Raw genomic sequence first — 13,665 nt, forward strand, 5'->3', positions numbered from 1 at the left:
ATGTACAATGCATGGTGTGAGAGTTACCAGCTATATATTACGAACGTTTCGCGATAATGTAGCATTTCAATTTGCCTGTCTTTTTTTCGATGTTTCAAAATCCTAAAAACAACGACACACTTGCAAATTCATCTTGAAATACCTTTGATTATCATAAAATACCTTTAATTGATTGAAAAATATTAGTACCTACATTATTAATGTGGGAAAATATTTTAAGGAAATGCTAAGCAGCGGTCTAGTCTACTTTGACCCACTATGTATTTTTCTTTGTTAACTATATTCTAAGTATTCGATAATAGTTCAATTTCATTATGTCCCTACGGAAATAAATAGATCTTACAATATGGGAAATTGCTATGAATTTCAAAACGGCGCGGCGGCGATATCGACAGCCCCGCTTCAAGGAAATTCGAGGAAATCCGGTCATATACTTGTTCACACTGTGACGGAAAGACCTAGATATATATCTGATTTAGGTTAGTTTGAACTGCGCTTTGGAGGTCAAGTCAATCGGCAACTTTGTCCAGTTTTTGGCGAATTCTTCTAATTTTCTGAACTAAATAAGTAAATATATACAACCTGGATTGGAGTTTTTCGAAAGGAGTTTTATTTTTCAGTGAAAATGATCAGATCACATTTGAAAAATTGGAAAATTTTCACATACCTATAAGTACTGAAATGTTGTATAGGTATTTCATGAGTAGGTATTATCTTTTAATTCGAGATTGTTAATTCGGTAAAAAAAAACCAAGAAATTGCTAATAAAAAATATCGAACACACACTATTGTAAGGAAATGGACTGAATACCATTAATAATGCCATTTGTTGATTTTTTTTTCTCGAAATATATCTATCGAATATTTTTTTCTTAATTCTTGGTTAGGATAATAATTTTCATGAATTTTTCAAGCGTCAATGTGAGAGTCAAAATTACCTAATTTAACCATTAATTAATTTTAAGTACTCGTTGCCCATAACTACAGGGAGGAAAAATCCAGTATTTTCTTAGAAGCAGACAATAGAACTCCGAGGATACGGCACATATTTTAGGAAACAAATAGATTGACAACAGTTAGAAAATAAAATTGTTTATACCAATTATTTTATTTTATATGTTGATATTATATCAACATAATAATTATAATATTAGGATGAGAACTCACTTAAGCAGGAACAGAACTTATTTTAACAAGTAAATTTAAATAAAACTAAATAATATACTAAATCAGTCAACTTTTGTTATACAGTAATATTACATTTAATTTAATCTATATTATACTTAAATATAAAATTACTTACAATTATATTTACATTGTTATTAAGTAAGCCTCAATCTTAGCTAACTTCAATTTAGGTTAGATCATAATATAAAATCTGGGTACTTACGTAGCTACTATTTTACAGTACTTATTAAAAAAATATTAATACCTTACTTACTTATTAAAAAAATATTAATATTTTTATTTAACCTTTTTTATTAGTCGGTAATTGGACAGGTTGGAATTTGTTCCCAGGTTTTGGTTTTCTAAAACAATGATAATAAATCGGTAATAAAGAATCGAAACAAAATCAAGTTCTCTAGGTAATTCGAATTCCACATTTTATTTTAAACTATACGAGATTCTTAAAGCTGAAAAAAGAATGTACAAAAAAGAAATGCAATTAGCTTGTACCTAAATGGCTGTTATTAAAAAAAAAATAATGATGATAAATCCTACTACTTGGGTATCTACATTTGTGCTACTTTATGCAGTCTAGTATTGAATATTTGTAAATTACCTAGATATTGAATCGATTCTTCGAAGGAACTCTTTTATCTGTCTGACAGAAGTCTTGTTTTCTGGTTGGTCTGATCTGGTTATCTAATAATGTAAACTGCTACCTTTTATCCTAAGTATTTACTATAATGATCCCTCTCTCATCAGACATACAGCCTCACAAGTGTTTGTTATCGATAGCTCAATTAATCTCTTAAAGACTACAATTATTATTGCTTTTAAGCAATTAATAAGTCATTGGACTATTTACCCTTTGATAATATAATTACATACTGTTTGGTCGTAAATAATGGTTAAAATTAAAAGGTTAATTCAATTATTCATAACCAAAATATGGTACATTTTTGCACTTAAAATTTCAACATTGACTAGTTTTCAGCAAAAATTCACGTTTCAAGTGTTTTGGTTGGTCTCTTCTTGTATCTGATGACGGCTTCGATAGCCCAGGGAATGACGCAGCACAGGTTGCAGGCTGTGAGCATGTTGAAGGCAATGACGTAACTCCCAGTATAATCTCGGATGAAACCTGCAATTTTAGAGAACATACACTTGATATATGCCACTTTTGAAACGTGTTTATATAACAATTTTCTAATATTTATTTATGTTAAAAAGTTATTGGCTTCAAAATTCGGTGTGTAAAGTCGTGTTATATATGTAGTTGGCTGTAAAGTTGACGGGTAATTTAATAATGAAATTTCTTGGTGCCCACCGTGGTAAATAAGATACTTTCTGTGAAAAACATTATTTTCTAGTCAGGTAAGCAAGTGGGTATTTAAAATGTAGTAATAATAGATGATTTAATGGACCCTCATAATTCCTATCTTAATGCGTCTGTTTTACCGACATAGAAAATGTTATAAGGGGTTTTTAAAACTTTGTGTGTCAAGGCCTTTCAGCCAAATAACTTTAAATGCTAAATTCTCTGACATAGGTACTCGTCTGACGTGATCTGAATTATTCCTTGATCGATCTTTAATTAATCAAAGACAACCTTGTTGTGTGTATTTGTCTGCCACAGAGAAATCTGACCCCCGCGATTTGAACACCATCTCTTAGGGAGTCAGATTTATCTGTGGCAGATTGTACATGAACTTAACGCACCTATAGCGGGTCCAACAGTGAGGCTCAGTCCTCCAGCCAGCAGCATATATAGCCCATACGCTGGTGGATATCTTTCAATAGGGACGTGTTCTGCCATCACTATTGGCTGCGCGATGTGCACTAGGGATCTCAGAGCTCCCAGAACCGCTGTCAGGATGAGCAGAGGAAGGTACGTTGTGAACTGGACGAACACTGGAAAAAATTAATGGTCCTTGTTAGCTAGTCCTTACACTAAGTGTAATTTTCAGTGTTACGTGTGATTTCTGTAGAATCTATGATTTTGACAAGTAAAGAGTAATTTTGGAGAGTATCTATAGAATATCTTTTGAAGACCCAGTTTCAGAAGTAGCAGCGGCTATCATGCGACAATTGATATTGTATTAAATAATATACAGGAATAATTAGAGATTATCAAACTGTTTTACAAGAAAGTTGATAATGTAAAGATGATAAATATGAATACTCTATTAACAATACTCACCTATCCTGAATATGGCCGCAAAGAGCGCCCCAGCGTAGAACATGTGCCGACTGTTGATCCTGAAGAACTGGCCGGCTACGCCCAGTAGCAGCCGCGCTGTCATATCCGTCGCGCCTCCCAGAGATATTATGTTGACTATTTCTTGCTGAAAAACATTATGCTGACTCAAAATATAGTCAAAAATATAATTTATCGTTCTGCATGATTTTTCATTACAAAATTTAAAGATCCTATTGATTTCACGAAATTAAAGAGAAGTCTATTGAGTGTGGTATGGTTTTAAAAATTAATTCGGTGCAATGCAATCGTCTTGAGCCTTGATTTTAAAACCTTGTATATTTTATTGATATTACATCAAACTGTTTCTAATAGTATATTGTGATGCCAGGGAAGATTAGATCCTTGAAAGCAAACACTTAAAGTTATACAACAAATGTTCTGCATTAATTACGTTCTGCCCTCATTAAAATGATATCAATAAATTAACTGACTATAAAAATATTTAACACTAACCCGACTTAAATGGTGTCTATCGAGGAATAGAGGTTCCAATGTGAAGAACGTCAAATCGGCGAAGAATGTCAAAGCCATGCCAAATATAATATTATCATAAACGAAGTCTTTCAACAAAGTCAAATCCAAAAACTCTGTTACTGTTTGCCTGAAAATAAAAGATTTATTGTTATCAAATCTAACATACAGATAAAGTTATGTAAACGCAGTAATGTAAGGTATGATTATTTCATTATATTATGAATATTTATTACTATATCGGCCATATTTTTTGCGCTTGTCTCTCTACTTGTATCCATTGATCTCGTGCTAATAGCAACTGCCTAATTGAGTATCTATTGCTAATTAAAATTTATATACACGTCATAGTTACCATTTCCCTTCTTTGTTCTTAATAATAGGCATCGGCTCCGCTGCAATATTTCCAAAATTCCCAAGACTAGATACTGAGGCGGCTTTGTATAAATTCTCGAGGTAGACATTATCATTGGAATTGAACCTACTATCTGTCTTCCCATCAGCCGAGATCAAAACCACGGGAATACTCAATCGTCTAGAGTCACCCAATTTAGGCACGAATAGTAATTCTGAACCCTTCCTGGTATTGACGTTTGAATATAAATTCTCAACTGATCTCGTGTTCTCAGTTTTGTTCACTGTCAGTCCTCCATTTTTAGGGAAGTCAAATGGTACTTTTTCTTCATTAACTGCTGGGGTAGGTGGTATCACTGTAAATAATTTGTAAAATCAAAATCCAATTAAAAAGCTAAGTAAAAAATAATGTTGTTATTATTATTCTTTATTTTGAAACTATCCCAATTTTAAAAAAGTAAGTTTTAGAACTACGATTATCTTTTCAACTCTCATTGTCAACATAAATATGTTGAGGTGTTTTTTATGTACAGTGCTTTCTGATTCCTCAGAATCACAATATAATTGCGAAGAAAATCAAACATAATTAAGATTTTCCCAAAGACTTATATTGTGTGGGGAAATCCACGTCTGATTTTGATATGGTTTGATTCAATGAATAATATTTGCACTAGTAGTATCAAATACGGTGACATTCCATTAAGCAAGCAATCTGTATTTGTTTTAGCTCTACAATTCTGTTTATCTACAATTTAGTCGTTTATTGTTTAATTTTCTGTAACATGTTATCTGTTATTTTTATTTATTGAACTTGTCAAAATTACTACTTGCGAACGACCCTTTTCACAGACGAATATTATATTGGTAATTAAATAATATAAATAAGAGGAGAGATTTGTTAGGATCGTGACAAATGGAAATTCCTAGTTTCTGTCTTGTCTACCCCCATGGAAATCAGACGTGATAATGTGTATGTAAAATATAAATGATATCGAAATATATATATTTATATCTATTACATTAGATTACTTCTTCGCACCTCGACTCCGCTTCACGGAATAAAAGTGTGGTATCATTCTTACCTACATAAGTGTGGTATCATTCTTACATACATTTGTTTTATTAGTGTGCTCAACGATTAATACGTGATTGAGTAAAAAATATTCAAACATTACATTTGTTATACTGAGATAATACTTACAAACAATTTTTTCACATGGCTTCGGCTGCTTGACCATATGCCATTTGACAGGATGCATCACTAATGCTCCAAATATGCTATGAGCCGATATCGCGCACAATATAGCAAGGGTTCCTCTAAATCCAAACTCACTTAGTGTAAACTTTATAAACAACGGATAAACCATTGTTATCAGGCCAATTGAAGCCTTACACAAGCTGAGATAGAGCACTTTCTTCTTTGTAAAGTAACTGTTGAAGCTGGTGTATGACACTGGTATCAAAAGGCCCATCCCTAGGCCTTGTAGGAAACCATTTGTTATGATTAGCTGGGTTGTGGACACGACGAATATTGCTAAAAATGACGCCGTTGTATACATGAATGCTCCTATAAGACCAACTTGCCTTAGTGACAACTTTTTCAATGCAATATTTGCTGAAAATCCTGAAACCAACATTGCTTTTTGTAGCAAAAATTTAAACCGTTGAAGGCATACCGGGCGACTAAAGGACATATAATCTAAGCAGCTGACAGACAAAAAATAGCATTCCCAAGGGGGTTGCCGTCAGGCCAGCAGCCATTTTTAAAATCACAGCCGAATCTTCAAGACGTTGTGTGTTTTTTTTTACTCTGATCTGGGCTTCGCGGTGTCACAGCCACGAACTCAACTTAAGTAAGTAAGTAAGTAAAAACACTTTATTGCACCAAATAAGATTTAGACAAAAACTTAGGAGACTAAAATATAGAAAAAAGTACAATAGGCGGCCTTATCGCTAGTGCAATCTCTTCCAGGCTACCTCAGTGAAAGGATATTAGTAAAAATAAATGGTGGTGCATGAAAAAGGAGATATTACAAATGTGTAAACTAAAAACCATATATATATAAAGCTATAAAAATACACACATAAAGAGATACAAAGACCTAGTATTTATAATTATTTATAAAGTATTTATAATTTCTGCATTTTCCCATTTCCCATTCTATTGTAATTTATGTTGCATTGATAGACAAGTGTCAATATGTTTTGTTACTAGATCAAGGTACAACTGTATGGTTTTTATGATTTCTTCATTTGCAATAAATTTTCCAAACACGTGGTGTTACATATTTGTAAACAAAAACAAATCCAACCTTCCACCTGAGCGATTTCACAAAATGTTTCGTTTGTAAACAAATATTTAATTAGCATATTGGCACCAATAAACAGTAGTAAAAATATGTTGTTGCTGTTGCAGAAATGACGGAAAAATTCGAGTGACCTAGTATTGTTCCAAGGTTTAACTAGGTCTAAATGTTAAAAATATGGTTAAAAATTTATATATTACATTATATGGATATTCTGGACATTTAAAAAATTGCTAAAATTTTACTTTCAATAATTGGTATATTGTTTGTTAGCCTGTTTCAAAGCAACTGATTAATATAAAGTATTAATTAATTAAATACATTTTGAGAAATATTCTTATTAAATTAAAATATCTTACCTGCAACTGCAAGTGTAACCTGGAAGACTCCATACACAACTGTGACTGCGCCTGTACCAGCTCCTAAATCCTCAAGAAAATCGTTGTAGATGAAACCAAATACTGGCTGATGTGCGGTCCCGGCGATCTACGGCAAAATTAAAATATGAAATCGTAGAAAAATAGATAGATAGATAGACTCTTTATTGCACCATTCACAAAGGATACAACAAGATATTCAAACATAATGAGTGCAAAGGCGGATTTGTCGCTAATGCAATTTCTTCCAGCCAACCTTTGGATGGAAAGAGACACAAGTAAACTAAGAGGGTGCAGTAAACTTATAACAAAATATGTACCTACGTATATATTTCTTATTTTTTTAAATTATATTCTGATGACAAGGCTTAAGTATAAGATTTAAATTAGAAATAGAACGAATGTGAATGAACGTACCTATTTGTTCTCTAAATGATCTGTGTTTTTTTAATTTATTTTATTTTAATTTCTTCGCAATCGTCGGCCAAATAGTATAAGTTTTATGTTGGCTCTAAATCAGGCATTCATTATCACGTGGGTTTAAGCTGCATCTTATATATACGAAAAATATATTTTGTTTAGAACTCAAGCAAGCTCCCCCAACTCAACTTAGCAAACTCAAAGGCCTTATAGTAACGGCGAAAAAAATTGATGGCTCATAAATCGGTATTAAATCCTCTGCCACAAAGAAAAAACTAAGTAAGATTGATAGTAAATATTTATTCTATTTTTGACACAAACCGGTTAAGGTCATTTCATATTTACTTAACCGAGAATCGGTATGGCAGACCGGCATAGTGACCATTAAGCCATAGAGGCCGTGTCTTATTTGCCATATCCTAATACTTTCAATTAAGACACTTAATAATATTCGAAAACGAACGCTCATTTATTTCCTCGTCGCCTAATGTTCACAGAATTTGCTGAAGTTGTATTGAGGAATCATAGAGATCCTTATCAATTATGTAGTATGCATTTAAAAGCACAAGACTTCATGTAATTCATATAAAAACATTGTTATAATTTTATGAGTAAATCTAAATTAATAATTATTTATTCCATTGTAGTTTTTGTTGATAATATGCTCCTAATTCATTTATTTTTGCGTACAGTCCGTAAGAAATATAGGTTTTATATAAACTTTTTCATTTAAAACCAATTTGTGTATACTCATGTTTTTGTTTTTATTTCTCGTCAAGGTTATGAAAAAAAAAATACGATGTACATACTCCCTTAAATAAATAAAGTGATAAATATAAATATCTGCATTTCCTGCAAAGTATCACACGTGCGATTCGAGTGCCCAGCGGAACTTATCAACACTTTATCTATTATTTTTTTTTATATGCCAAGTTTAAGAAATAATAATTCTATATTAATATATATATTTTTAAATTTAAAGATAATACAAAGAAACAAGAATATTTTAGTCTGTGTGAGAACTAGTCAAGGTTTAGAGGTCATTGTCATTTGATATTTTTAGTCGATAATCACAATAAAATTGATCGATATTTGACATCATAAAATTGATAATTATAATTCATTATAATTATATTGAACTTGGATGTATATCGTGTACAATCCTCGTGCTGGAAACTGATCCTTATAAATTGTAGACCTATCTTTATATCCGTATGGTTGTCGCCCTTGAATATGACCACTTGACTACATATATTCATCCATAAACATCGTATGAGAAAGCTTTGACAGCAGGGTACACTATAGCCTATTAGCTGTCAGCAGGCGGCCGGTCGTAAATTCACATTCGTCTATGGATTTTATACACAAGAATCGCCGTTAGTCACGTCCTTCACCGCAATTAGAGCCATATAATTTCCTTTATTTCACCTTACTCTAAAAGAGTAAAACTATATTCAAATATAAATTATTGTATTACGCCCAGTTGTTTCGCCTCGCTAAAGATAGGGAAGAATTTGTCAAATTGACGGCCTACTTTAGTTGATCGGAGAGGCAAGAAGAAGAACAATAACAAGAAATCAGTCAGTGAAACCACGATTACTGCTTACAAAAAAAAAAGTTGAATATAAACAAATAATTGTCTCCAAATGAAATAATTTATATATTTCATTTATCTATAATAAAAATAGGTATTACCATCAATCAATATATATTTTAGTTTTCTTGGGAAATTTTTAGTGTTAAGAGAAGATTTACCTAAATTATAACGTGAATGGGAAAAATGTTTTTTTACACGCATACGCAGTAGTCACTGTGGTCGTCACAAATTATGGAGTACCTAGCTCAAATTGCGTTGCAATAAAATTTTAATTTGATTTTTAGGATATAAAAACCTTTTTGTTGCAATGTATAATAAAAAGGTATGCGAAATTATTAGACAAGACGATTCGGACAGTCGTCAGCTGAATTATGTTTTAGTTTGCTAACAAAAAATTTAACATAACGGGTTAGGTTCAACGTTCTTGCTCTTAAATAATTGCACAATTTAACATATATTGAGAAATGTTAGTTTTAAGTTTGTGTTAAATAATTCTATAAAAAACAGTCATATTTTTTTTAATTTTAATCAAAAGACATAGTCATTAGTGTTTGTAGGGTAGGTACCAAACATTATTTTTGGGCTTTTAAATTTTAATTTTTTGATTGTCAGGTATGATATATATGTTGGTATTAAAGATAGACCGTGTTTTGAAATAAGACGGTATAGTTTTAAAAAAGGTTAAACCTAGCCTGAACTAAACTCAGAAACGAAATATCTAGTATAATATCGGAAGAAGCAACAGAATTGGTCAGAAAGATATACGAACAGAAAAATAAAAGACACGAATAGAATAACTTTCAAGGATAGGTAAAGTTACAAATAAACATTTTAAAAAATATATTATAATGACTATAGATTTAAGGTTTAAGAAAAACATCTCACTACAGGAAATAATCTCAAAAAAGGCTACGCAGATTTAAACAAAACAAAGACACGGATGCCTCAATTAACATTTAATACAGATAAAACAAAACTGCATACCAGATCAGATACAATACTGGAGGCCACAAACAGGGCACAGGAAAATACTAGTTACGTAAATCAGGTCGACGAAACATATATTAAATATACTAGAAAAAATTATAGTCCAGGCCCAGACTATATTACAAACAAAGCTAGGAAGGTTCTCGATAGCGACTTCATTATTTAATAAAATCCTAGACAAGAAAAAAGTACTTAAAAACTGGACGCAAACAGAAATTGTCCGTTTGTAGGTACAAAAAAGGGATAGACCCAATAGATGTGGGTATTGAATTAGAAAAAAATTTTACAGCCTGTTACCGACACTATAAAAGGTATTTGCATCTTGTATGGAAAAAAGGATACAAAAATTGATCGAAGAATAACAACCAGGGGAACACACGGATTTCCGCAAGTGGTTTAGGTATGTTCGATTGTACTTCAGAACATGCATGCGCTAGAGTAAATAATAGAGAAATACGAAGAATATCAAAAATCCTTATTTTATTCATTCCATAATGTTGAGAATATTGCGCAATTTGACACATTCATAATTTCTTAAGTTTTTAATTTTAAAAAATCTAATTTTTTTAAGTTTGTAAAATACCAGTAACATTTATTAAATTTTAAAAAATACTTTATACAATTAAATTTCATATTTTTATAAATTCGCTGAAAATGTTTTAATTATTAATATAAAAAAAAAACTTACAAAAATAACAGACAAGCCTAAGCAGACCACGTACCCCCAACCGCCCTCTGGCGGCACAAGCTCGTACTTTTCTTCATCCCCCTTACACAGTCCTTGCACCTTCGCCACCATTATGAAATTAAACTCCACTAAAACTTTATCAATGGAAATATGTCTTTTATATGCTCGGCTGGTGGTCTCAGTGAGTCTTCTTATCTCACATTATTTAGCACTTCTAGTGTTTATTGAAAGGATAACAATTTACGACACGTAATTGAGGATGTACCTATGAAGCAAACAGATTCTGTTTTACCGTAAAAAAACAAAACGGAAAACACGCTCACAACGCTGTCTTTGGCACAAGTCACTAAATTATTTTAATTATTATAAGACACTTGATAATTTTATTGTGTGTTTGTCTGTGTTGCACGTCTATATTAATGGAGAGGTCGTGATCGGATGACCCACATTATATGTGTGACTAAATGGTAGCAAAGATACGTGGAGACGGCTTTCCTCGATTTTATTTTTCGTATTCTTTTGAATTATTTTAAATAGTATGACATAGTAGTCACAGGTTTTCTAGAATATATTAAGGTTTAAGTAATCACAAAGCCTGATCATACTTACCTATTATATTATAAATGCAAAAGTTTATGAGAATAAATAAACCAACAAATTTATGAGTATTTTATATCCCGTTATTTTCACGGGAGCACAGATTACATAATACCACGATAACAGTAACGGGAGCTACGTTTGGACTTTACTCATTTTTGCAAACTTCTTTCGGCGAATTTTTTTAAAGTGAGAAATGTTGAATATTTCTTTATTATTTGTTTAACACTAGTCTTAGTCCGCGGCTTGGGCCGCATCAATTTCACCGATACGTTTTTCATATAAATTTTCACCCGGGGTGAAAATTTGAAAAAAATAGCCTTTATTTGAATGGGAGTCTTTAACTAAAAGCATACCAAAGTTCATCAATATCGGTCCAGCGGTTTAGCCCTGAAAACACAGATAGACAGACTTTCGCATTTATAATATTAGTAACGAAGTAAGGATAAGGCACGTTCACAGTGTTTCCATATTAAAAAAAATATAGTAAGTACATACATTAACCTGTAGTCTAGTGCGATACATAAACACCAGTTTACAGCGATAAAAGTAAATCGATGATTGTTGGTATAATTATTAAAAATTCATCACAAAAATCTTTAATTTCTCCATCGGAAAGTCTTGACAAATCCTCAACGTAAGTTGATGTGAATTTTAATTTCAAAAGTTTTTTTTATTGAAGACCCGCTATCTAATGGAAAATGTAAGAAAGTAGTATGTGCCATAAACTGGAATAATAGATAGGCTACTTTTTATCACAAAATTCCCACGGGAGCGAAGCCCCGGTGCGTAGCTAGTTGTCAAATAAAGTGGCTTTACTATGAAATACCATTCTACTACGAGGGCCAGTTGTTAAAAAAAATTAGGAGTTATTAACTTATTTCAAAAAATATTCCTGAATATTTTTTAAGAATATACCTATTATTCTGAATTAATTCATGAACTAGAGTTTTAAAAAACCTTTCAAAGCACCGCCGGTCGGTAATTATCCTCTAAATCTATCGAAAATTCGATGTTCAGAAAACACTCGTACATTGATTTAGAAATTTTAATGTTGGTATGATTTAAGCCCACTTTATTATGTTCGTTGTGGCATTTTGATTAATATCGTGTTATTATTTCCTATATTCCTTACATTGCAACGCAAAAGCAACAGAAAAATAATGACAGACAGATGACATGACAGGGCGATAAGGCTAGGTCATTGAACAATACTATCACACATACTGGAGAAATTTGCATTCCTCTTGGTTTCTTTGGATTGGTAATACGCATTGTTTTTGTTCTGCATCAAAAGTGCACACAAGTAAACATCGTCGATTTTTTATTACATTTACTGGTTAGAATGTGAGGATATGGACTTGTTCGAACCACAGGACATAGAAACACACGCCAAATTGATTCATTATTTATCAATCATATCAATGCATTAATTCACAACTGTGTATATATTTTACTTCTCTCCCCGTCGTTTGTCTATATTGTTATTTTATATACAGTAGTAGACAAATCTTTATGTTATATGAGTAGTAAGTCAATATTGAACTAGCGCTTTGCATGAATCTAAGCTCATTAATGTTTAATTAAACAATCATTTGAAAACACAAATGAACGAATTATATGGGCATATCGGCCGGTTTTTCCACTTGTGTCTATGTACAAGGCTTAATCCATTTTATACTATATTTGGTTCTAGAGTTTAAGGTCTACGTGTTTTTATAAAATTTTGATGTACTTACTACAATGTTGTTTCGTCTGTTTGTTCGTGAACGAAAGTGCCAGTCAAAAAATAAGGTACTTTTAAAAAAGCCATTTTCCTTAATTTCCAAGCAATTTGTTCATTTCTTAGACAGGATGGCTTCGTTTAACATAAAATAGTTTTTGATGATTTGGAACGCCTTAATCAATTACAAGTCCTATTGTCGTATATATTATCTTTTTTGGAATTCTGTAGTCATCTTAAAACAAAGCATATTCATATTGTGTGGATATCGTATGCCCATATATGCCCTTAGCATACAAATTAAAAAATATGTCTTTGTCACTAATAGCCTATGATGTGGGTGCAATGATTCGACATTGATATAAGTAGCTCTTATCTATCGCCATTCACCTTATAATTCACCTTACACTTTACCTTTTCATGTTTCATTTTTAGCAAAGCAACAAGTGTATATTTATTTATAGACTTTATGATTTAACTGAGATATGGCTATATAATTAATTAAAAACTACTGGCACATACACGTCAAATGCGTGCAATTATGTTTTTAATACAATAAAATGTGCTATAAAACAATGAAGAATGATTTAGATAAACTGTTTGAATGAAACACAATTGATATAATTTTTTGATAGTTTACCTCGATGTAAGTAGTTACTATTTTGTCTTGACTTTGTGACCATACCATATATTAAAGACCAACTTCCTGAAAAATATA

General features: G+C 31.7%; 2 protein-coding genes across 8 annotated transcripts in view; one reads left to right on the forward strand and one right to left on the reverse strand.

Moving 5' to 3' along the window:
• Positions 1–13,665, forward strand: part of kcc (kazachoc) — a 214,378-nt gene that overhangs the window by 68,668 nt on the left and 132,045 nt on the right. The gene's annotated exons all lie outside the window — the stretch shown is intronic.
• LOC128681272 (monocarboxylate transporter 9-like) lies at positions 1,017–11,041 on the reverse strand. Of its 2 annotated transcripts, none has more exons than XM_053765091.2 (8): positions 10,662–11,041; positions 6,918–7,044; positions 5,454–5,876; positions 4,254–4,608; positions 3,881–4,028; positions 3,368–3,512; positions 2,887–3,078; positions 1,017–2,308 (listed from the first exon to the last, which is right to left on the reverse strand). In XM_053765091.2, the coding sequence occupies exons 3-8, from the start codon at positions 5,809–5,811 to the stop codon at positions 2,169–2,171; spliced, it is 1,338 nt and encodes a 445-aa protein (XP_053621066.1). In that variant the 5' UTR covers positions 5,812–5,876; positions 6,918–7,044; positions 10,662–11,041; the 3' UTR covers positions 1,017–2,168. The 2 variants fall into 2 exon arrangements, with proteins under 2 accessions (XP_053621066.1, XP_053621060.1); XM_053765085.2 differs by having other exon boundaries at positions 1,020–2,308; positions 10,628–11,041.

The sequence above is a fragment of the Plodia interpunctella genome, chromosome 2 (assembly GCF_027563975.2).
Source record: "Plodia interpunctella isolate USDA-ARS_2022_Savannah chromosome 2, ilPloInte3.2, whole genome shotgun sequence".
Classification (NCBI taxonomy): Eukaryota; Metazoa; Arthropoda; class Insecta; order Lepidoptera; family Pyralidae; genus Plodia; species Plodia interpunctella.

Excerpts from the sequence above, each read along its gene's own strand:
- LOC128681272 (XM_053765085.2), bottom strand. The coding sequence starts at position 10,738 with ATGGTGGCGAAGGTGCAAGGACTGTGTAAGGGGGATGAAGAAAAGTAC. Across the intron at positions 5,877-6,917 it reads GGTTACACTTGCAGTTGCAG|GATTTTCAGCAAATATTGCA; the intron begins GTAAGATATTTT and ends TGTTGGTTTCAG. Across the intron at positions 3,513-3,880 it reads ATAGACACCATTTAAGTCGG|CAAGAAATAGTCAACATAAT; the intron begins GTTAGTGTTAAA and ends AATGTTTTTCAG.